At 42.0% G+C, this 25255-nt stretch overlaps 3 protein-coding genes across 3 annotated transcripts; 2 read left to right on the top strand and 1 right to left on the bottom strand.

The window, feature by feature from the left end:
- Positions 1 to 3001: 3001 nt before the first annotated feature.
- thsd1 (thrombospondin, type I, domain containing 1) lies at positions 3002 to 9309 on the top strand. The gene is made up of 7 exons (XM_030069103.1): positions 3002 to 3101; positions 3886 to 4280; positions 4437 to 5094; positions 6682 to 6843; positions 7145 to 7565; positions 7958 to 8519; positions 8647 to 9309. The coding sequence occupies exons 1-7, from the start codon at positions 3047 to 3049 to the stop codon at positions 9307 to 9309; spliced, it is 2916 nt and encodes a 971-aa protein (XP_029924963.1). The 5' UTR covers positions 3002 to 3046.
- An 819-nt stretch (positions 9310 to 10128) lies between these two features.
- On the bottom strand, positions 10129 to 14367 carry fgl1b (fibrinogen like 1B). The gene is made up of 8 exons (XM_030069125.1): positions 14359 to 14367; positions 13399 to 13651; positions 12267 to 12426; positions 11996 to 12093; positions 11503 to 11591; positions 11286 to 11411; positions 11091 to 11155; positions 10129 to 10521 (listed from the first exon to the last, which is right to left on the bottom strand). The coding sequence occupies exons 1-8, from the start codon at positions 14365 to 14367 to the stop codon at positions 10341 to 10343; spliced, it is 981 nt and encodes a 326-aa protein (XP_029924985.1). The 3' UTR covers positions 10129 to 10340.
- Positions 14368 to 15700: 1333 nt separating this feature from the next.
- Positions 15701 to 24865, top strand: tpte (transmembrane phosphatase with tensin homology). Its single transcript, XM_030068308.1, has 19 exons — positions 15701 to 16037; positions 16564 to 16645; positions 16879 to 16959; positions 17063 to 17110; positions 17214 to 17375; positions 17765 to 17884; positions 19749 to 19848; positions 20003 to 20066; positions 20193 to 20257; positions 20525 to 20585; positions 20676 to 20757; positions 21334 to 21422; positions 21593 to 21654; positions 21848 to 21928; positions 23907 to 24012; positions 24103 to 24200; positions 24295 to 24390; positions 24504 to 24574; positions 24753 to 24865. Exons 2-19 carry the CDS (start codon positions 16596 to 16598, stop codon positions 24856 to 24858), a joined length of 1542 nt encoding a protein of 513 aa, XP_029924168.1. The 5' UTR covers positions 15701 to 16037; positions 16564 to 16595; the 3' UTR covers positions 24859 to 24865.
- The last annotated feature ends 390 nt before the right edge of the window (positions 24866 to 25255 follow it).

Raw genomic sequence — 25255 nt, 5'->3', positions numbered from 1 at the left:
GCCCCATTGATTGTCTTTCAGACTTGCCATTAATAACTAAGTTTAAGAAACATGTCTACTCTCCAACCAAATAGACATCTTATCTTGTATGAATTTATGCTATACAAGGCAAGTATAATGAGCCTGACCCAAGGAAGAACTCAAACCCAGTGTCAGTCTTGATGACAACATGTATAAAATGTCTGTCTTCAAGGGCTCTAAAATGAGGCCCCCACAATAATTACTGCAGTGGTACAAAAAAAATTATCCAATCAAGCAAATGCTATCAAGTTACCATATCTAGTAATAATGTAATAATGTAAATTACAGTAATAAGTAAAATATAAGCAAATTTTAGAATGAACACCATGTGGTCTCAATCATTTCATCCCGACTCTGTGCTTACTGGAAGTGTTATCATTTATCTCAGATTTAACCTACAATTAGCAGAGGTCTTTGTTCCTATTGAGAGTCAGTAAACTGTCTTGACTCCATTGCCTCAGAGCGGCTTCCTGTTTTCTGCAGGCCCCCTCCGGATAAAACATGAGCATGTGCAGAGCTCTGTGTCTGATTAGATTACCCTAACATGTGGCCCACTCATTAATTGTGGATGAACTCGAATTTGTCCTGGAAACCTAGAGAACTGAGCTGAGGCAGGCCTGCTGATAACAGTTAGGGATTCACGCACAACACTGAACTTCTGGTGAACGTTTTCCACACAAAATGGGTCCTGTTCTTGCATGCTGAGATGGACAGATTTACTCAACGGTGCATTTCAAGTTAATTCATGCCCTGGATAGCTGAGTGTCATCTGTTTAAATCTTGAGAATGTTTGTTTTCATTAGTGGATTATAGAAGAATGACTTGTCAGTCAGGTTATATATGTGAGAGGTAATTTGAGTGTGTGAGATAAGTGCAGTCTTTTTAACCTCCAATGTTAACACTTCCCATCTTGATGTGCCTTTTTGCCCGAGTCCCCCTCCTGTCTGTGTAGGCCAATTGAGTTGCATGCTATTCTTTCTAGCCTCTTCATTAATCTATCATGACTTTCTGCTTGTATGTAATCTTTTAACGACCACTCTAAAGAGTTATGATTTCTGCACGTCTGCCACTTGCCGCAGTGAATTATAGGGCCATCTGTTGTACCTCAAATGTTTCCCTATGTAGTCACTTTCCCCAGGCACCTGTGCTGTAACCTTTTGATGAACCAGGTGCCTGTTACTGCTCCTCAAACAGATAGTAAACGTATTCTTCTCAGTGATTCACCACACTATAATGCAGCACTTCAAGTGGCTCTTTCATTTGTGCCATTCTGTTGAAATGAACAGCCCTTTGCTTGTATCCAGACTTCATACATTACTTTGCCTTCATGAACCTGCACTTGACCTCAAAGAGCAGGGCTGACAATTTGAGAAACCCCGTCATTCAACAAGTTATTATGAATTACAAAATGATCACCTCCTTCGCACAGAGCTTTAATGAGGAAGCCTATAAGAATCAAAAACCTTTGTCAGCAATAAGAATGCTTTCTTTTGTTTCCTCTTTCCTCTTTTATTCAGCAGTAAAGTTGAATTTCATTTATGATGCAGTTGCTATCTCATCTGACCCACATTTTAATGCTGCAAAATTGTATATAAAATTATTGAAATTAAAATTGTATCATGGTAAGACTCAATACACTAAAAACCTCTCAAAACTTAATTGAATGTCATAGTTGTCGACATTTGCCTCATGATCACAACAGTTTACTTATCTTGTTAGCTACAATCGCTGTTTATTTGTGTGTGTCTTTATTTTGGAAGCAGCTGGCAGGCAGATAAATCCGCGTGCCACTTCACAAATTGACGGTCGAAGGGAGCGGATCCCGAAAATGCGCGTTCCCGCTACTTTGACGCGCGCTCTACTAGGGACGCTCCTCCTGCGGACGCAGCCGCGAGGTCCTTCAAGCTTTAAATGTCATAGAAATTAATAAGAAGATCTCGTGCGTTTTATCAGTCGGTCATCATGATAAGAGAGGGGTGATGCCGTTGCGGTGTAAAAGTGGATTAATGCTACTGAGTCAACACAAGATGTGAGTAGGATACAAGTAAGTGTTTTTTTTTTTTTTTTCGCCTATGAGAAAATGAAGGATTTTGACCATTAGCTGGCAATGTGATTGAAAACAACGCAGCGTAGGCTTGAGTTTAGAATGATACCACACATTTGAAAAGTTTCACACTTAATAAATGTTAATTAAGAAATGAATAAATGTTTTATGAAAGGGTCATTACAGAGAGGTTAAAAAAAAAATCAGGACATAATATTTTTTATTCCAGTTTAATACGTTTGGGAACTTGGAATCATGATTGGATCTGTAATATAGGCTCCGGTCTGTCATCATGTCACTTTAATGAAAGAGGCAGTGTGTTTTTGTTTTTCACGTGGAAAAACATGAAACCAGTGTGGGACATTTGATTCCAAAGCACCAGGCTGGTGTCCAAAATCCCAAGGTGGTTAATTCCCTTGATTTTTCTGAAAACATGTAAAAGATGAGCTAGTTTGTGAGGAGAAAATAGAGAAGCTCAGGAACTGGCAGATGGTTACAGTATGTAGTTTCTGACTTTTATTTTTTATTTAAAAAAAAAAAAAAAAAAAAAAAAAAGTTTGAAAAAAACTTTTCCATCTCGTGCTTTTGCAACAAGAGTCAAACAATTAAATCAAGGGTTTTGCTCTAGGTTGTCCTGCATATGATGGACAAAAGACCTCTTGTAGCTTCTAACACTGGTGCAACTGTTCCCATTCCCACGGTGAAGATGAAAGGCAGAGGAAGATGCCACTGTAAATCAGAAATCTCCACAGCCTCAAAGTCTCAAAACTTGGTGTTCTCATTTTCCTGTTTCCTTCTAGTTTTCTTATCTCAGATGAGTGCACACTTTTACCATGCCCACGACTGTCTGGTCACCTCCGCAAACACTTGGTTGCTGATTACTTTCTTGGTATCTTTCTTGGATTTTCATTTGTAGAGGTTCGGGATGGTGAAAGAGGACGGTCATGTTGTGTAGGAGGAAACAGAGGCACGGCCATCGGAATGCCACAGGCTTCTGTCTCACTGTTGCCATTTCTGCTGGCACTCTTGGGATATGGTGAGCAAAGCCAAACATCTGTCACCCACTCATACTAACCTAAATGCAAGTTTCAAATGTCTAGCAGGGTAATTCATTTTCACGACAATTAATCAAGCAACGGGTGAGAGAAGCTAAGTCGTCAAAGGAAAGGAGAAGGAGGGGGGTAAATGGAGGGTCAGTTTCTTCCTCTCCCCACACCCTCCTTCCTTTGCGAGCATTGCTTTGTAAGGATGTGAGCTATGCACAACAGGATCTACACAGCACAATAGCTCTTAAAACGATATGCCACTGTGGGAGAACGTTTGAAAAAAAACATTTTTAGAAGGTGTTCCGGAGCAGTCAGACCACTAACATTCGGAGTCTCTTCTAACATCACTTAACTCATTTATGTTTTCCTTTCATTTGTGTGGCAGCCATACTTTCAAAGTGCACATCAATAAAAGTACACTGGTCCATAAAATATTGTCTTAAACAGTGTTTTGGGAACAATAAAAAGAAATGATCATAAATGTGGGCTTAATGCTGCAGGTGAATACATAGCCTATAATTGACAGCTTGCAAAGTTAGAGCAGACTGAAATATTAAGATCTCATACCAGACTAGGTCATTTATTTTAAGCAAAAACAGGCTGGAGCAAAATTGAATAAGTAGTAATAGACATGTTTTTATCCATTAAGGCTAAATTTAGACAATTTGTTTTACAAGGTACATGGCGAAGAGCTGAATTGTTATTTCTACTGTCATCTTTTTGATGATATCTTTATTTCTGTTATCTTTCACCCCTCTGCCTCCTCTCTTGTAGCGATGGCGGGGCTCCACCTCTGGCCCTCCCTCCATGTGGCCCTTAGCAACGCCAGTGTGTTTGTGGACTTCAGCACCGAATCCAACTGTAGCACCACTCGCAACACCACCCTCTCTCTGGTTGACATGGAAACCAACACTACCCTTCTGACCAGAACCCTTCCCAACGGCCAATCGGAAGGGAGGATAGAGTTCAACTGCTCTTGCTTCCTGTATGCTGGGACGTTCCGGTTCCTGTTGAGGCAGACCAGCATCATCGCCGGTTCTCGTGCAAATGGAACGGATGGCTGTATCATGGAGGGCACGACCTGGTGGTGGAGCTCTGAACTGCAGGTGCAGTGGCCCACCTTTCACATCGCTGTGGAGAGGGCCGGTAACCACTCAGGATCTTTCTTGGTAAGACAAATATGATGTCGTGCTTTACATAACAAGGCCGTTCATTGTAAAATAGAATGATGAAGAGGTGTGTTTTGAAGCCTTCTTCATCATCATCATCATCCTCATCCTGATCAAGAGCTTCACTCGTCTTCTGTCTTCTTGGTCTCTCACCAGGTAGGGATATCCACAAATGAATACTTCCAGGCCTGCTCCAGCAGCCTCAGCTCTGCCCTCTCTCTGGAAGTTAGCTACATGGAGTACAATCAGATTGGGCGAAACAGTATCGACAAGGTCCGAGCCCGTACACGCCACCCAATCCAAGCACTGCGTTCCCAGAGCGTCGAGTTGCCATGTGCCTTCCCCTTCACAGACAAAGACTTCATACGGGTGGCTGTGCGTTCTCCTCATACAACGCAGGAAGTCAAGAGCTCTGGGCCACTCTACTTGTCCCGGATCTTCTCTTATAAGCTACTGGTGGACAATGCCAATGCCTACAGGACTGGTTGTGAGGGAGCTATGACTGTTAAGTTGGTTACCCCACCCTGTGCTCACATCAATGGGAAAGTATTGCTGTATAAGGATGGAGGGGTTGGGAGCAGTGTTGCTGGTTCTGGGATAGGGGCAGGGGGAACAGCGTTGATGGGGTTTGGACCAGAGGAGCCATCGTCTCCTCCACTGGCCTTCAACTGGCTGACTCAGGGAGAGAATGAGACCGAATTCAACTGTTCTGTGTTTTACCCAGGGAGGAATAAATATTGCTTTCGCTTTGTGTTCAACTTCAGTCGCTCCCCGAGTCCAGCACAGACCTGCTTGGTGGTTCACAGAAGTACAGGTGAGATGTACCATATGATAGATTTGCAGTATAATGCAATCTAATGATTTCTGTTTTTCTTAAAATTTCTCAAACTTACATTCATCCAAACCCAAGGAGGGTTTGCATACATGCCCTCCCTGCACCTCCCTGCTTCACATTTATGGAGTTACACACATACACACTTGGTGGCTTCACTGGAGTAGGCCTGAAGTGCCTTTTTTGCAAACAACATTGATGCTGATTTTTGAGTTAGGGAAAAGACTCACTCACTTTCCCTGCCAGATTTTCCCAGACTGTTGAACACACCTACAGAATTTGTATGCACATAAACAGGCCACTTATCCTCTCCAGTAGATCCAAGCTAGGTTGATTGAATTTTGTTTGGATGTACTTTGTTCTCCCAAGGGGAAAATTATCATTTTGCCCTCTGGTTGGGATGCAGTGTCAGTCAGATACTGTGGTGCAAACTCTTGTGAAATTTAATATGCTGGTAAGAACAAACTTTGCATCAAGAATAAGGATAGCAGCCTTGTCAGTTTCACAGACCCACATTGAAGGTTATCCTAACTGGCCTAATGGTGGCATTGTAATCAAAAGTCAAACTCATACATACACATACATACATACATACATACATACGTAGGCCATGATATATCCAGTAACTATCACTTATCTGATAGTCATGGTACAAATAGCAGCAGCACCAAGCATTTTAGGACTGAGATACATTAATAACCTAATTTGTCTCATATAGTATGATACATAGGTTACTGGCATGTTCAAATTAATAAAAGCATACTAGATCATCATAGATATTACATAAATAGGCCACAATATGTCCAATAAACTACCACTTATTTGATAGTCATCTTACTCAGTTAAAATTCCAGCAGCACCGCGCATTTTAGGACTGTGATGCATAAATGGCCTAATTTGTCTCATATAATTTGATAGATGGGTTACTGTACTGGTGTGCTGGCATGTCAAATTCATAATAGCATACTAGATGATTACAGTTATTATAATCTCAGTAAGAAGCATGCTTACCAAATTACATGCAAATAAAGTTCATAATTTTGACACCCTCAGTACTTAACCAGTTATAGTAATGTTTGACCAGAGTGGATTTATATTAGTCACAACTGAGATAATCATCATACTTGAGATAATCATTATGCTTTATCCTGGCTTTTTTTTTTTTTTTAAGATGACAGCTACTTTGGGAATAAACAAGTAAGTGGTTGATGCCACATGACAGGATGGATATGCAATTTGATAGTGGTTTGTGGAAATGGATCATGTTATTTACAGAAATTACTTTTCAAATGTCTTCTGTTATTATTACAGAAATGCATAATTTTGAAGGGTATTTTCGGTTTCTTCTGTCTTTACCATCGTCTCGTGTACACTGCCCTTTTGTTCCCCTCAAATATTACTGTATTCCATATAGTTATTGCAAGACCAGACATATGGAGATTACAACCTATATTACAAAGTCAACACTGTGCTGTATTTGGAAAGAAGCTAGGAAGAATCTAGGCACGGCTTATAAAGTCACTTATTGATCTTGGATATGACATGCTTTTGTCATGTGTCTTGCTGCAGAGTCATGGGGTCCCTGGCAGCCATGGAGTGTGTGCAGTGTGAGCTGTGGAGAGGGGGTGAGGGAACGTGTCCGTGATTGTCTGCTGCCATCCAGTGCGGGAGGGCTGCAGTGCACCGGCATGGTGAAGGAACAGTCCCTCTGCTCACTGGAGGACTGTGTCGGTCAGTTTCCTTGCTGCCTTCTCTCCTTTCTCTTTTCTGTTCATTGTCCATCATTTCTACTTTATTCTTCTATCATCCAAGTCCTTGCCTAGTTTATTCTATTTCTAGCATTGCACTCTTTTCGCTCCGTCATTATCACTCTAATACCTGTTTTGTTTCCCCCATTCAAAAATGAAAGAGCATTTGGATGTTTGGAAGAAGTTCACTCCTCTTTCTAGAAAATGTTCTTACAGATGGAGTAGCAGTGCAGAATGAGCACTATTGCATGCTTTTTACATTATTGTCTTCTTTCCTTCCTCAGCATTGCCTGCCCCATCCCCATCCCTCCCCCCTGCACCAGTAGGAGTTGCACCTCTAGGTGGTAACCTTGTTGTGGTGGCTGGTATCTGCCTTTGCCTGGCTGTTATTTTGGCAACTGTTGTAGTCACTGTGTGGAGAAAGCTTTGCCGGGCCCCTCAGTGCAGCTCTGTGCGGCGAGGCTCCATGCATTCCCCTGGGGGACGCAAGCTCTCTGATGAGGCCTCCATATGTGGGCACAGCCTCCAAAGGCCCAGCTTGTCAGAGAGCCAGGGCCCACCAGGGGGCCTTGGGATGGGTGTTGGCCAGAAAGACAGGCCTCCCTTGGGCAGTCAGCCTCTTTCACAGCCCCTGGTGGTTCCTCTGCCACAGGATCCAGAGAGGCTGTCTCCATCAGGTCAAAAGATGCTGCCGCCTATATTTGGGTATGAATAAAACATTGTGTATTTCTCATTTGCAAGGAAGCTTAATGGTTAAGTAGCATTTTGGGGGAAATATGGCTGCCTCCCATCTCATTACAGGCTCATTAAAGTAGGAAGTACAGGATACATCCCTTTGTTATGGGGAAACAGGAAAGAGATTCATTTACTGCACAGAATATTCCACAAGGCCTTTGCATTAGGCTAAGCCAAAAACGTTGGTTATATCATAACATAATGTGCCTAGAATAGCTAAGAGGCTTGATTGCTTCCTTACAAATGAGACATATCCTTAGTTTTACTTTCAGCTAGCATAGAGCATTCTGTACATTCAAATAAATTATGTTGGACTCGTTCTGTCAGTTGTTGTGTTAAAAAAAATGTTGATGTCTTTTCAGGTATCGCCTGGCTCAGCAGCAGTTGAAAGAAATGAAAAAGAAAGGGCTGAAGGAGGCCACTCAGCTATACCATGTCTCCTCAAGCCCAGTCCATGATACCTTGCTGGAGACATCTGCTTCACCTACGAACTCACCCACTCCTACACCCACAGGGTTCATTCAATCTGGGCTTACCACCGGCTCTGTCCCTCTTGGCCTCCAGGAGGAGGCGAACCTCAGCCACTTCCGTATCGCAGCTCCCTTTTCTGAGCCCAGACCCCAGCTGCAGACTTCTAAGACCATGCCAGACAGACTGAGTCCCAGAGTGGAGCTGGTCCTAGGGCCTCCTGTTTCTGGTTATGCAGGTGGGGGCAGCTCAAAATGGCGTGACCGCACTGCTGACTGGGTTGAGATGGTCGAGAGGAGTGGGTTGGCAGGACTCCGAAATGGAGGGGACGCAGGAGGAGGAAACTCATATCAGAAGAATCCCCATTTCCGCCGGACTTCCAGTTTTAATGACACCAAACCCCAGCCTCCACCTGCCACACACTCTGGACACTTCAGAGAAAGAAGCATGACCCAGGTTACCTATCCGATTTTATTAATGCCTTAAACTGTATATGACAGTTTGCATCAGTGTGGGTCTGTTAAGAACTTTAGCAAGTTTAAGAATTACTACAAAATAAATTCATCTATGTTGTTGTTTCCAGGTGGGCTCCCGCACCCTTCCTGAGGGAAGCTGTTGGACCAAAGTTGCCAGGGAGAGTCAGCCATACCCCTCTTTCTCCTCTTACCCCATTCCAGAGCATGGGGCGTCAGACTGGACCAAGTCCCGACCCTATGGAAGTGACCAGAGGACACCCTGGATAGAGACAGCTGTTTCTTCTAACAAAAGTGAGCTCAAACACACAGGGACCAACACTAATGCCATTTCAGCACCTGACATGTCCAGTAAAACAGATGTCAATGGCACAGGGGAAAGAGAGAGGCAGAGGAGTGGTGGGACAGGAGGAGGAAGAGGAATCTCAGGGATTGGTGGACCAGCACAGGGGTCTGTCAGTTCTAATAGTGGGGATCGCCTGGGTTTAGAACGGGCAGAACAAAATTGGAACCGCCGTGGTCCGTCGCCTATCCAGAGGAACATGTTGGCCCGGAAATTAAAGGAGGCACAGTCTTCCTCTGGCCACAAGGCGCGGCAGCGCAGCTCAACCTTTAGTGCTTCCAGCTCAGAGCAGAGGAAAGGTCGCTGCCGCTCTCTGCCAATGTCTGGAGACTATAGTAGCAGTGACGGCTCTGCCTACAGGCTGAGTGAGGCAGAGCAGAGGATGCTGGACTTAGACCTGTCCCCAGCATATGTAGTGGAGGAGAAATAGGTCACAAACACACAGATTTATATTCCTAACTATACCTATTTTTTTTTTTTTTTCTATTGCAATTATGTTTTGTATTTCAGGGTTTGTAAGACATTACCGAATGAACATGTTTACTTGCCATATCAGTTCACTGGTATACCAGTGTGCAGAATAAGGCTTCTTTTAATTTTCTAAAATTATCTCAGCACTTGGCCACTTGGCCACTTGGCCACTGCTTCATGCTGAAGCCAAAATGCTCTTACACCTCAGACACTTTTGGAAATCCAAGTCCAAGTTTCTTTGCATATTGATTACTGGTTGACATCGCGCATCATATGCTTTAAGTCATATTTAATATGGTGTTCTGTATCTGTATGTGTTGTGACATCATGGGCCTACAAAAATCAGCACTACTTATAACAATGGTTTTGTGTCAGTGAAGACAATATTATTTCTGTATGTTTAGATGAGCAAACAAACAAAAGGGAAGATTGTGTGATTGTCCTACACTGTTGAATATGTTATTTTTACCATGCCGTGCAGTACTACTGTACAGTGCTGTACTATGATGACCGCTGTTCTCATTTTGATGTGGTTTACTGTTAAGGGACATTTTGAATGTGTAGTTTGGACTATAAAATCCTCCACCTTTTACTTTGAATCATAAACAATTTCAAACATTTTTCACATTTTTTTTTCCTGCAGAGCACATAAGTTATGAGACAGAGCTACAGTATCCATCTGTAATCATTTTTGAGGGCAATCAAATATGAATAGCAGGGAGACATCATTATTAAAATGCTGTTTGTTTTATTGTTTGATATAAATCCTAACCATTTATGGATAGCACATGCTTACAATGAAATACAAGATTACAAGCCATCTACTTTTAATATCATCTTAAAATAACGAAGCAAGCAGGGCAAGGATAACAAAAAGACTTAAAACATGGCACAAAAGTATGATTTCCTCCTTTGTTGGCTATTATTTCTTTTGCTCACTCATTGCTCTTTTTGTTCATATTACATTAAGGAATCTGGACCCTTGTGTTATCAATTTACCCCTGCTCCACTGCCCATGCTGTCCAAGAAAAGCAGGGGCCGAACCTTCATGGTTGTGTGTCTAAGGGAATACCAAAGGCCTTTCCAGGTCCCCCATACCACACCGTTGTCATTCTGGGCCGTGTACTTCCCTCGACGGTAGAACTTTCCATTCAGGTTGGCTGCATGACATCTGAAAGTTGGCACAGCACTCAGGTGTCATAGTTCTTGTAATGATGTGGCACATTTTCATAGTTTTAAAATAAATATGTTTTACTACTATCTATTGCTGATTGAAATAACAGTCATGATTCCACCAGCAGACAGGTCATGGAAACGTTTACATTGGTTACACTTGCTGCTCTAAATAGATGAGTAACTATTTACTGGGGATTTTTTGTGGCCATACAAACAGTGATGTGTCTTCAGCAGCAGCAAATGCATTTTTTTTTTCATAATGGATAGAACTTGCTAGTCAGCATGAACAGCATTAGTCACTGTGGTTGAACAGACAAATAAGATTTGTACCTGCAGAGATGCAAGCTTTATTTATATCACATGAAAGGAAAGAATATGTCAAATAATAGCAGTTTCCAAGTGATCTCTGGGATGTGCAGTGCAACAGTAGCTAAAACTGCTTAGCACCAAAGGTCTTGCCAACATTTTAATACAATAAAAAAATACACCACCTCAAAGCAGGATGAGGGCATCACAGAAACAGCACTGCTACTCTTACACTAGACTCCAGTTGAAGTGACTCACCTGTTGAACCACCAGCCTGCTTTATTCTCCTGAGCACAGTTGCCCTGAAGGTAGCGGTCATTGTCCTGTCAATTTCCAGCATAATCATTAGAGCTATCCTTGTCATCAATTGGACTATCACCATCAATAATGTTTTCCTTAATGTTACAACCATAGACTACATGAAAACATTATATAATGTCAGGGGGGACTCACCTGATCCCTGGTGCTGAACTGCATGCCACTGAGGCAGGTAGACCACTGCTCCACCATGCCCCCGCCTCCAGTCAGAGCGTCACCGGCTTGCCCACTGTACTGTCCATATTGGAGACGATACTTATCCTGAAAATAACGTTAGAACAGGCAATGTTTGTGGGGGATCACAGTTATTTCTAGAGACTTAGATGAGTTTTGTAAAACTATTTTTTCTGACCTGCTCATCAGTGATTCTGAAGTTCTCATAAAATGCATGAGTTCTCTGGCCATTCCAGTCCATTAGATCTATCTTCACCAAATTCTTACCTTCAGACAAAACCAGACACAGAGTGAGGGATCTGTTGTATTGTGTTGTGGTCAGATTCAGGTCAAATAGTGTCTGAAAATACTTTGAGTGGTTTGTTATGTCCTACTTTGGAGGGTGGGCATAATGCATGCAATGTGCTGACAGAAGGTTTAGACCAGGAAAAACTTTTTTGTGTATCTTTCTGTGTTTGATAATATTACCTGACACGATATGATTTGTCATAATGTTGTCAATTCCTAGTATCCTAGCAGGTTAAAATAGTACCATTTGACCTGGATCTGACTGTGGTATATTAAACCACACATGAAAGAGGGGTTTGTTAACTTATTATAAATGTAGGATTTAATGATTAAATTAATTCTAGGTGACAAAGATTTGGATTTGCTGGGAATGTGAACCCGACCTTCTAAGAGTAGAGAATGAATGTGCTCATTCCCCAACCAAAACTCATCATTCCACATTTTAAAGTCACCGAAGCCGTCTCTGTAGTCCACCCAGTCCCTAAAATAAAATGAGATAAGCTATTAGGTAGACATCATATTACCTCACATAATGTAATCTCTATCAGCCTCTACAGTACAGCCTGATGCTTGCCTTTGTGCAAGGGCTGTGTGACATCTACTAATTTTATTTCATACTTTTGCTACCTTTTGTATGGGAGTATAATAAATCACCTGTAAAAGTCCACCCTTCCATGTCGTCGTCTCTGAAACACCGTCCAGCCTCCCCCGTCCTCCATATCACAGTAGACCAAAAATGGCTCCTGGTCTGGTCTGGGTTTGATCCGGTAGAAACCACTGGGTGGTCTCAGTCTGTCATACAGCTCAGAGCAATCTAGAAAGATGGTATTTAAAAGTAGAGGCATTAAAGATCGCTCAGCAAAATCTACAGTGCATTCAGGAAGTATTCAGACCCCCTTCATTTTTTTCCACTTTTGTTATGTTGCAGCCTGATGCTACAATCATTTAAATTATTTTTTTTCTCTCATTAATCTACACTCAGTACCCCATAATGACAAAGTAAAAAAAGAATTGTAGAAATTTTTGTAAATTTATTAAAAAGGAAAAACTGAAATATCACACTGGCAGCATCATGGTGTGGGGAGTTTTTCAGCAGCAGGGACTGGGAGATTGGTCAGGGTTGAGGGAAAGCTGAATGGAGCAGAGATATCCTCAATGAAAACCTGTTCCACATTGCACAGGACCTGAGACTGGGCCGAAGGTTCACCTTCCAACATGACAGTGACCCTAAGCACACAGCCAAGACAACATAGGAGTGGCTTAGTGACAGCTCTGTGAATGTCCTAAAGTGGCCCAGCCAGAGCCCTGACTTGAACCCTATCCAACATCTCTCGAGAGACCTGAAAATGGCTGTCCACCGATGGTCCCCATCCAACCTGACTGAGCTTGAGAGGATTTGCAAAGAAGAATGGCAAAAAATCCTCCAATCCAGGTGTGCCAAGCTTGTTGCGTCATACCCAAAAAGACTCGAAGCTGAAATTGCTGCCAAAGATGCTTCAACTACGTATTGAGTAAAAGGTCTGAATACTTATGTCAATGTGATATTTCATTTTGTTTTCTTTTTAATAAATTTACAAAAAAAATCTACAATTCTATTTTCACTTTGTCATTATGGGGTACTGAGTGCAGATTAATGAGAAAAAATGAATTTAAATGATTTTAGCATCAGGCTGCAACATAACAAAAGTGAAAAAAAGTGAAGGGGGTTTGAATACTTTCTGAATGCACTGTAAATCATGTTATAGCTCATGTTGTTGTCATGTTGAGGCTTCAAAAAAGACCTTACCTTTGTCATGTACAATGACGTTGCCTGCCGGTGGAAGAGGATTCACCAATGCCGTATTAGAGCTGTCAGTTATATTGCTGTTTGGGGTTATGTCAGGGTCCGTGTCCGGGTCAGACACAGTGGATTGCAAAGGACGGAAGTATTTATGCCTTTGCAAGTAATCAATCTGCCAAGCCCCAATCAAGAGTTTGTTCTCCAGGCTCCTAATGCTGCGCTTGAGGGCTGCATGCTCCGCTCCGCACGAGTACACAGCCTTATGCAAGTTAAACCAAAGTCAAAAGAATTGTGTTATTTCTACTTAGCATTCATGGATCCAATATCATGCTAATGGTTGCCAATCACATGAAAATGTATCCTTGAAATAACCACAGAATAAAACAAATCAGGACGCATTTTTCACCTGAGTTACAAATTTTAGTCCACATTACAAAGAAAAAAAAAGAAGAAAAAAAAAAAATCCAAGGCCCATAAGAAAGAAGAATACCATACGGGGAGCTGTGTAAATGAAGTTATGTCAGGCTGCACACCAGTGCCAGCATACAGCAACAATCCCATGACTGTTACAGAGTCTCTCTTGTGCTATATCAGTCTGAAAGTACAAAAACTATATTCAATATTGTACAGTATATGGGAAAAAATCCTTATTTTAAATATCTCTGCGCCACATTCCTACCTTCATTTCATGGCTCTTCCTCTTGTTTTGTCCAGGTTCAGTGTGTTTCTCTCCCGTAAAAATCGGTGGTATATTTATAGGTTTGGATGGTTCTGCATGTCCACATTAGAGCCAGGTATGATTCACTGGATCCAGTGATGCCAACACTGAACTCAGGCCAGTTTTACGCTTTCCCCCGCTGTTTCACTTACAAGGATATGGAAAGGGTAGCTGATGCCTGAGCTGCACAGCCCCTGCAGACCATGTTTTCTGCGGAGAGTGTTAAGTTCACCCCATTCTTAACATACCAGAGGCATTGTCCATTGGAAAATCAATCATAATCAACCATAAAGTGGTGCTTTTTTGGTTGTTTATTAATATAACCAGTCTGAGCAAAGATTTATCACATTTTGCTAAAAGTAGGCATTGATGTGTATTTTGTTTTACACTTTTGTTTTTCTCTACCAGAACCTATCCTAAAATTCATGTAACCATTATCAGTTTAAATATATACTATAATATGGGAGACAGGGATAGGTTGAAATGCTGGATGACAGGAGTCACGCCTTGTTAGCCTATCTTGACCATACCTAAAATTAATCAAAAATAATCATGGGATTGCCAATTTAGATAACACATAACAAATTTACAAAAGTTGGTGATGAAGAGAGATTATGAATGAAGTGGTGGGAGAGTGAAACATGAGGTCATATTGTGATATGGTGTGTTAACATAATTGCAGGCCTGATAAGTTGTGGTTGGAGTAAAATGTGTTACTTGCCCCAGGGCAAGCTAAGCAGTGGCTCAACTTATTTCAATCTAATTAGAGTTACAATCTTTAAGAAGTAATTAAGATAAGTCAGGAATCCCATTATCCCACAGTTGCTTCCTTTTTAATCAGTGGTTTGTTGGCATTAAAGTACTAAGATCTTAACACTGTTTTCTTCTGTGTCAGTGTAATAGACCTGCCAGTGCAGCACAATAAAAACTTTCACCATCCTTTCACCAAAACTTTCACCATAACTACTATGTAGCTGAGATGACACTTTAACCCTAATGCTGTGTAACATTTCACACCTTAGGGCATGATCAACTTGACCTTTATGCACAGCCCACCCCCACCTTACACCAGGTTGAGCCAAAAGACCCTTTTCCAACCATTTGTCCTGCTTGTAAACACTGTATTAGCTGCAGGACATGTTCATGAATTTCCATTTTCTCAAGGATCCTGTGAGATTGTTAGAATTAAAAACTTTTTTTTTCTTTGTTTTAATCAGAGGTTAGTACAAACCTGGACTCATGTTGCCCTAATTACCGTAATCTCACATAATTCCAGATCATTCAAAAGAGATGGTGTACTCTCAAAACAGTCTTAAAAAAGTTATGCAGTTTACAAAGATGGGACCATCCCGCGTTCAACTTGGGAATGCAGGCACAGTTATTAAAACCAGATGTCACCAAGGAGGAGGAGGAGTGAGATGTGCTTTTGGTGTGGTATTTTAAAAACAAGTTTTGTATTATTATTATTATTATTATTTTTTTTTTTTTTATCTTTTTAATTCTCGGCGAGAAACAGGGAACAAGCTGGCCGTGCTGGCTTCGGCTTGATGTGAAAGCAAACTGAGGGAAAGTAATGCAAGAGGAAAGGGCTGAGCTTTTTTCTTGCGGTCCAGGAAGTCCGAAACCGCTACGTTTGCAAAACAGAGGAGGAATAGTGGATGGATTAAAAAAAAAAAAAAAAAAAAAAAACACTACCCAGTTAACCTTGAACCGTGTTCCCTCTGTCTTCACAAGAAAGAGTCACAAGACAGTCCCTCGTATAATATCACGGATGACAATCGTAACAGTGGGCAGGCGGTACGAGAGGCGATTCATTGAGTTTTTGGGGCAATCAACAGCGTCTCAACTGAATAAACCAAACAAACAGACCCAGGCGAGGAGCGGACCGAGGAGCTGTGCGTGGCCCAGATGAGCTCAACATTGCACGGTTAGTATTATTTAATCCGATTTGTCGTCTGCATGTTTGCTTGCAGTGATGAATCGTGCATACTTCATTTCTGGGTCATAACTTTCTTTCTTTACAACTGGATACTTTACTTTTCTCCCCTCGTGGTCTCTTTCTCTCTGTCTTGTTTGATTGTTTCTTTCTTTCTGATGGTGCTTTCTAATTTTCTAGCCTGCCTCAGCTGTTTGCACCCCTCCACCACCAAACCCCCCGAAAAAAATCAGTTCATGCTCAGCTTCGTTATCAGAGCTCTGATTGCTGTGTAGTTGCTTTATCAGCTGCTGCTGAACATAAACTCCTGCATGCTGATAAGGAAGCTGATTATAAGTATGTGTCTCTCTTTCTGAGAGAGTTTCTGAGAGAAATGGACTTCCTCAAATATCCTCAACAGGGCATGATACACTGTTGTTGTTGGTGTCCTCCGTCTTCCTTTTTACATTGTAACCAGCAGCGTGCCTAAGAGGGAAGATAAGCATTTTTTTTTACTCATTCTATTTTTTAAATCCAGAGAAAAGACAGTAAGACCAAAGTGAGGCGACCATGACCACTATCCATTTCACTCCAGGGTCGGATTCCACAGGTGTTAATGGGTGAGTAAAAAATAAATAAATAAATAAATAAATATTACCAGCAACATGACTAACAAGGATGAGACCGTCAACCTTTACTCTTTGTGGACTTTTATGTGAATTCTATAGTTTTTTACTGCAGCATCTATAAATGTGTCTGCATTTGCTAAATCATGTGCACAAATACTGCAGTGCTCTTTTGAAGATGGCATGTGGTATTTATCTATCTGTATATCTACCTATCTGAACCAAAGAAATATTGATAAGATGGAGGATGCTACAGTGGAGATTGACGATGGGAAGGTGGAGGATGATGAACCAGATACTCTGTACTAGTAAGTTCATATGGCTTGCATTACAGAGCTCATATTTGCATTCAGCCTATTTTACTTTGAGGCCCACTTACTGACTAACATGTCCCTTCTTTCTCTTCTGTAGTAAGGTCCGGAGGAAAATAACACCTTTTGTTATGTCCTTCGGGTTTCGGTGAGTATTCTTGGGGAACTCTTACCAACAGAGACTCTTTCCTTGCCTGGTGCAAGCGTTGATGCTGATGAAGATGGAGCAAATCTCTGTTTTTTATCTCCAGCATCTTTGGTGTGGTGCTCATCATCGTGGACTTTGTGCTGGTGATCGTGGACCTAGCTCTGGCAGAGAAGAACCGAGAGGTCGGAAACACCTTAGAGGCCGTGTCCCTCACCATCTCCTTCTTCTTCCTCGTCGACGTTCTCCTGCGGGTCTATGTGGAGGGGTGAGTGGAAAGGATGGGCTAACTTGAGAGGGAAAGCAAGAGATGTGTGAAAGAGTGATGCAAACACTCCCAGAAAGCCATGTCAGCAGAAAGAGAGTTTTCAGCTGTGATTAGCTGTTGAACAGGACATGAACAGGATGTTGGACAGGAAATGGTGTGGTATGTATCGGGCTCGTCCCCGAAAAGCCGCACTGACTCACTTGCTGCATGGCACTTTTGTCACCAGATAACTGTAGCTCGCCTTTACTAATTATTTTGAACAGTCCTATCTATTGTGCCTTCAGCTAATGTTACTACAATCCTGATACATAATTCCCCCATGCTGGCAGAGGTCTGGGTACATGCTGCTAGCTGCAGGATGTAAATGTCCTGTCTTGACTGCCTTTCAGATTCAAGGTGTATTTCAGCTCCAAACTGAACATCGTAGATGCCAGTGTTGTGGTTCTCACGCTGGTGGTCACCATGATCTACACCTTCTCTGACATGTCAGGACCCGTCCTCTTTCCCAGGTACTGGCTTCAACTGCCTTCTCTACTATTAACCGCACGGTGTTACTAATAATAATTCATACAATCACAGAATACATGGAGTTTCTTTTGCAGTGAATGCACAGCAGAGGTAAACAGAGAGCTGTGTGGAGTCTAGAGGGAGATTTGCATTTGGGCATGACATTAAGTTGATATCTAAATCCACAGGTTGTACAGATTACCTTCAAATGTGTGTGCAGGATACCCAGGTCTATTGTTAAAGGAACAGTTCACCCCAAATGCAAGTACACCTTAGAGCAGGGGTGTCAAACTGGTGCCATGGAGGGCCAAGAGGCTGCAGGTTTTCATTTCAACCGAAAACTCCACCAGGTGGTTTCAATGATTAGTTCCTTCTCTCTGTTTGGAGGTGGGGTGATCAGTGAAATGACCTGGCAGAGTTTCGGTTGGAGTGAAAACCTGCAGCCTCTCGGCCCTCCATGGCACCAGTTTGACACCCCTGCCCATCCAGATAGTTTCCGTGTGATTTGACGGGGTTTCCAGTCTGTGCAGTCTCCCTGCACCTCTTTTCCACAGGGCTGAATGGGCATTGTTTTGTGGAGTTCAAACCATCAAAAATGTACACGTGAAAAAAGTAATGAGCAGGCACACACACACACACACACACACACACACACCTTATACCCCTTTCTGGCTTCCATGGCAACCCCCACGGGAAAGTATCTCTCAGATTTCTTTCCCACACCCCAACATGTAGGTGTCTTTGAGCAGGCACGCACACACACACACACACACACACACACACACACACACACACACACACACACACACACACCTTATACCCCTTTCTGGCTTCCATGGCAACCCCCACGGGCAAGTATCTCTCAGACTTCTTTCCCACGCCCCAACATGTAGGTGTCTTTGAGCAGGCACACACACACACAAACACACACACACACACACACATGGACACAGACACACACAGACACACACAACTTTGCCCCTTTTTGGCTTCCATGGCAACCCTCACGGGAACCTACCACGGGAACTGCCAACACCTGTCACCTGACACCTGACACCTGACATCTGACAGGTGTCAGGAAGAAGACCCAGCTGAAGTTGTGGTCACCTTTCGGTCCAAAAATGGTCATTTTTCCTGGACCTCATCCCCACCTGAGAGGAACGGTCAGCTTCCATGTGAAAATGTCATGAGGATGACTAGCTAAATCATAGTGGTCAATGCTGACGGGAACACAAAAGATGATATTTTTTTGCCACTATTTAGAAAATTGAAATGTCTTCAAACAGTGTCCTTGGAAAACATTGAAATGAAGTACTCTGTGATAAATACTACAATATGTTTCATCTGAGTATTTGTTATAGTCAAAATAATATCTATATAATGTTTTTTTCCCTAAAAAACGAATGGTATGATCTCAGGTAAATTAGGCCTACAGCACATACATAGCAAATAGAAGTTCAAAACTTGTCATTTTCACAAGAGCAGAAGTTGATAAAAAGATCTAACACAACATCAGGTGATAATACATATCATAGTGGATTTATAATCAAATACAATGTTACCGGTCACATGTGACCGGGAACCTCATGAGTGTTAGCCCAAAATGAACAGAATAGGAGGGTTAAGCAAATAGCATGTGGCCTAAAGTCCTGTTAGTACACCCCCAGATTTTGGGATCCACTTTGTTAAAATTACATGGTTAGAGATTCCTTTTCCATCAGAGTTGTGCTTACATAAACATGTCGCCTGGCATTCAAGTATATTTTAGCTGTCTCCTTTGTAGTGTGCCTATCCCTCTTGATATGTATGTGCATTATTTTTCAGTAAATAATTCATTCATATGTTTGTTAATTCATTCATCACCAGGCTGGTGTCATTTCTGCGTTTTCTGAGAATAATAATCCTGGTGAGAGTCTTCAGACTGGCATCGCAGAAGAAAGAGTTGGAGAAGGTCACAAGGCGAATGGTGAGGTCATTCCCATGGAAATCCATAAAACTGAATAGCTAATTCAGTAAAATCAGATGTAACATTACTGATCCTGTCTAGGACAATGGTCACCTTCAGTGCAGGATTCGAGACTCATACCACTTCCTAATCACTGCCTCTTGACTTTTGTCAGGTCTCTGAGAATAAGCGGCGTTATCAGAGGGATGGATTTGACCTGGACCTCACCTATGTCACAGGTAGGTAAGCAAAGTTACCTGCACCACACAACAAGCACACTAGATGTAAATGTTCAGCGAGAACATAGTACTGAGAATAATAAAACAAGTGATAAACAAGCGACTGCGTCTTCATTACAACTCTAGACCGTGTCATCGCCATGTCTTTCCCCTCATCCGGGAAGCAGTCTTTCTACAGGAATCCAATCAGGGTAAGCAGAGCACAACTTGGACACACACACACACACACGAACAAACGATGGTTCCCTGTCACAGTATGCAGTAGCTCATCACTTTTGCAGCTGTTTGCAAACCAATTATATAGCAATCACAATCCTTATAATGATGTTTATTGGCAGTTTTCACAAATAAGCCAGCAGTTAGGTGAAAAACAACGAAAATACACAAATGCACGCACGCACACACGCACACACACACCTCCACAGCAGCTTTTGCTTATCTTTCTTCTCTCTGTTTAGGAGGTGGCGAGGTTCTTAGACACTAAACATGAAGGCCGCTATAAAGTTTACAACCTCTGCAGTAAGTTGGCTCTCCCTCTCATCATATATATGTATTTTTTCCTCTCAATATGAGTGCACACAACAACTCTCTGTCATCTTTTGTTCCCAGGTGAGAAAGGCTATGACCCTAAGTTTTTCCACTACAGGGTGGAACGAGTGTTTATAGACGACCACAACGTGCCTTCCTTAGAGTGAGTAACATTGACTGTCATGACGTGTCATTTCCTGTGAGGCTGATTCTTGTTGCTTGAAAAGGGACTGAAGCACCTCTGAGATTAACATAATATGTGACAAGGTGTTCATCACTAGAGTAATGGGGACTATAATAAGTCCAAATTGTAGTGCAGTTATTTTGACAGATACTGTGATCGTGATGTGATTCTCAATTTCTGTGAATAGACTAATTTTTGCCTCATTGTTTTCCTTTTCACTGAAAAAAACCAAAATGATGGTTTGATTTTTGCTGTGAATCATACAATTTGAAGGCCAAGGCATCTCTGTGTCACCACAGTACATCAAAAAATGTCATTTTGTCACATATTTTACATCTCTCAAAAAAAAAGAAAAGAGAAAAAAAGAAATACAGCTTCTGTGATGCTGATGTTGCACTTGGCCACGTGTGATTTCAGTAAAAATTTCAGTTTGGCCCTAGTTGGCATAATCCATAATCACAATACAGGTCCTCAAAGGCACTATGGCTTTTGTACAGTTGGTTGTGCACTGTTTCTGTCTCATTGTGTATTTCTATACTGGACGATCTGCCTCAGGGACATGCTGAAGTACACAGCCAGCGTGAGGGAGTGGATGTCTGCCGATCCTAAAAACATCATTGCCATTCACTGTAAAGGAGGCAAAGGTAATGTCTAACATCTTATAAATGTGTCATGGCTATTGAGAAAACTACTGCAGCTTGATCACGCCCACTTTTCAAAGTGGTATGATTTTAAGGCTCAGTTTGCCCTCTACTGGCTGAATAATATACTTAATAACTCACCAGTTGCACAATGCTGCTGCTCTGTTTGACAGGACGTACAGGTACTCTGGTGTGCACATGGCTGATTGACAGTGACCAGTTTGAGAGTGCACAGGTAAGTCTCTCAGTTGGTCCATGACTCACTTCAAGCAATGTTCAACCACAACACATTGAGTTATAGATGTTTGTTGTTCTAATATTTTAATGTTGCTATTGCAAGAGGAATTCTGATAGGGGTAATAAAGGTTTTAATTATTAAGTAAAACCTTTTGAATTTGGTTGTGTGTTCATTTCCATTTGTCTACCAGGACAGTCTGGAATATTTTGGTGAGAGGAGGACAGACAAGAGTCGTAGCTCCAAGTTTCAGGGAGTGGAGACCCCCTCTCAGGTAAAAACAAGTTCTAAGGAGGCAAATTTTACACATAAGACATTTTTAAGAGCAGTATTTAATTACAAATTATCCCATTTTGACACAAGTGAAATGCTGAATTGAGCCTCAGAAAGTACATCTTCCATTTGTCCATATGTTTACATTTGATTTGCCACTTTCCATGAGCTATCAGGCTGTAAACTGACTATGCTCCAGTAGAGGTCATCATTCCGTTTAAATTAAGCTCCACTGCTAAGAAATCATGTTTTATTTCTGAGGTTGTTGTTGTTGTTGTTGTTGTTGTTGTTGTTGTTGTTGTTTTTCTTCAAAATACACTTTCCTACTAACATTAATGAGTTCCCCCACCATTTAGTGAGGTGGCTGTTACCACAGAAATGTCACCCGCTCCAAAATTGTTTGTTTACCTGGGATTGATGCTGCCCTATTTTGATTTCACTGTCAAAATGAGTATTTTTTATGGATTACAGATCAGTTAATCAATCAAAATTGGCATATTATGTAGTGTTACTGTTGGTAATGAGGGCAAAGCAATCAGTTGTGCAATTTTTCATTCTTTTTTCATTCCCATACACAGTTGTGTACACTTGCCTTTATACATATCTATATCTGTATCTACCCCTCTCTCTCTCTCGAGATGTGAGTACACACACACAAACACACACACACACAAATACACTATATTGCCAAAAGTATTCGCTCATCTATCCAAATCATTGAATTCAGGTGTTCCAATCACTTCCATGACCACAGGTGTATAAAATCAAGCACCTAGGCATGCAGACTACTTCTACAAACATTTGTGAAAGAATGGGTCGCTCTCAGGAGCTCAGTGAATTCCAGCATGGTGCTGTAATAGTAATGTAATAGGATGCCACCTGTGCAGTAAGTCCAGTCGTGAAACTTCCTCGCTACTAAATATTCCACAATCAACTGTTAGTGGTACTATAACAAAGTAGAAGCGATTGGGAACGACAGCAACTCAGCCACGGAGTGGTAGGCCACATAAAATCACAGAGCGGGGTCAGCGGATGCTGAGACGCATAGTGCGCAGAGGACGCCAACTTTCTGCAGAGTCAATAGCTACAGACCTCCAAACTTCATGTGATCTTCAGATTAGCTCAAGAGCAGTGCGTAGAGAGCTTCATGGAATGGGTTTCCATGGCCGAGTAGCTGCATCCAAGCCTTACATCACCAAGCACAATGCAAAGCGTCGGATGCAATGGTGTAAAGCACACCGCCACTGGACTCTAGAGCAGTGGACACGTGTTCTCTGCAGTGACGAGTCACGCTTCTCCGTCTGGCAATCTGATGGACGAGTCTGGGTTTGGTGGTTGCCAAGAGAACGGTACTTGTCTGACTGCATTGTGCCAAGTGTAAAGTTTGGTGGAGGGGGGATTATGGTGTGGGGTTGTTTTTCGGACGTTGGGCTCGGCCCCTTAGTTCCAGTGAAAGGAATTCTTAATGCTTCAGCATACAAAGACATTTTGGACAATTTCATGCTCCCAACTTTGTGGGAACAGTTTGGAGATGGCCCTTCCTGTTCCAACACGACTGCGCACCAGTGCACAAAGCAAGGTCCATAAAGACATGGATGAGCGAGTTTGGTGTGGAAGAACTTGACTGGCCTGCACAGAGTCCTGACCTCAACCCGAGAGAACACCTTTGGGATGAATTAGAGCGGAGACTGCGAGCCAGGCCTTCTTGTCCAACATCAGTGTTTGACCTCACAAATGCACTTCTGGAAGAATGGTCAAAAATTCCCATAAACACACTCCTAAACCTTGTGGAAAGCCTTCCTAGAAGAGTTGAAGCTGTTATAGCTGCAAAGGATGGGCCCACATCATATTAAATCCTATGGTTTAAGAATGGGATGTCACTCATGTTCATATGTGTGTGAAGGCAGCCGAGCGAATACTTTTGGCAATATAGTGTATATGAGAGCGTTTCATGTCCGTTGTGTCTGTGCGAACCCCAGAGCAGGTACGTGGGGTACTACGAGATCATGAAGACTAAGTTCAACAGGCAGCTGCCTCCTCCTCAGAGCCTCAGGATCAAAAGCATCCGCATCCACTCTATAGCAGGTAAACACTGCTGTAGACTCTGCCATGCAGCTTTTTCTCTGTAGAGTTCACTTGTGCTGTTGTTAATTGTTTCTTTTTCTTGCTTCTCAGGAGTGGGCAGAGGTGATGGCAGTGACCTCAAAGTGAAGATAATAGTCAGGAAAGAGCTGGTATTTCAATGCGTGTGTGCCAAACAAGAGAATTGCACAGTAGGTGTTAGATATACAGGTGCACACACTCGTTTCTCATGTGTTGGTTGAGGCTCTGGTTGGTTGGCTGATTGATTGATTGATTGTTGCACAGGTATTTCCTGATGTTGGCAGTAATGCAGCAGTGATCAGCCTACAGAATGGGCCTGTTGTTCAAGGGGATGTGAAAGTCATGTTTGAGTCGAGTGCGGTGAGCTCTTGCATTTGCATTCACACGCCTGACTTACGGAAGAGGAAGCTTGTATTCAGCGTGATTGCCCCTCTTACGTGATTCTGTCTGTCGTGTGTTTTGATCATGACCAGGGTCTGCCAAAAGGATATGAGGACTGTCCCTTTTACTTCTGGTTTAACACCTCCTTCATACAGGATAACAAGTATGTGTCTAGTACAGCATCACCACTGTTTTCTCAGTTGTAGACTTAAAATAGATATTTCTCTCTCTCCACTGTCAAAGCTGTGTTGTTATTTTGTATACAACTCTAAGAGATTTCATTATATTGATTGTAAAGTGTACTTATTTTTCTCTCTGAATCCTCTCCAAACTCTCTGCAGGCTGTTTCTACCCAGGGAGGAGCTGGACAACCCACACAAAGCCAAGACCTGGGACATCTACAAGCAGGATTTTGGCATCACCATGTTCTTCTCAGACCCCGAATAAATAAAATCCTTTAGAAATATAAAAATTATTATCAAAGTACACATCTTCACAAGGTAAAATGGCTTGTTACAGTTCTAAATTTAATGATGGCCAATGAAAGGAAGCTTGTAGATGAAGAACTCAAGAAATGAACAAGGGCTGCATACTTATATCTATCTATCTAAATCTATATCTATATATATGGATATAATAAATGTTTTCTCTAACAGTGTGACGCTGGAAATAGCCCAGCGTTTAACTGTCATTTCAGTTGGTACATATTTAGAAGAACCACTGCTTTTTGTGCCTAAAAGGGAAAGGAACTTGAAAATTAGTTAGGTGTGGATGGTAGATGCTGAAATTGAAAGACCACATCACAACAAAAGGAGTCAGTAGGACAGCATCTGTGTGATTATCC

This window comes from Myripristis murdjan, chromosome 14 (genome assembly GCF_902150065.1).
Source record: "Myripristis murdjan chromosome 14, fMyrMur1.1, whole genome shotgun sequence".
Classification (NCBI taxonomy): domain Eukaryota; kingdom Metazoa; phylum Chordata; class Actinopteri; order Holocentriformes; family Holocentridae; genus Myripristis; species Myripristis murdjan.
This window is presented reverse-complemented; position numbering and strand designations above follow the sequence as displayed.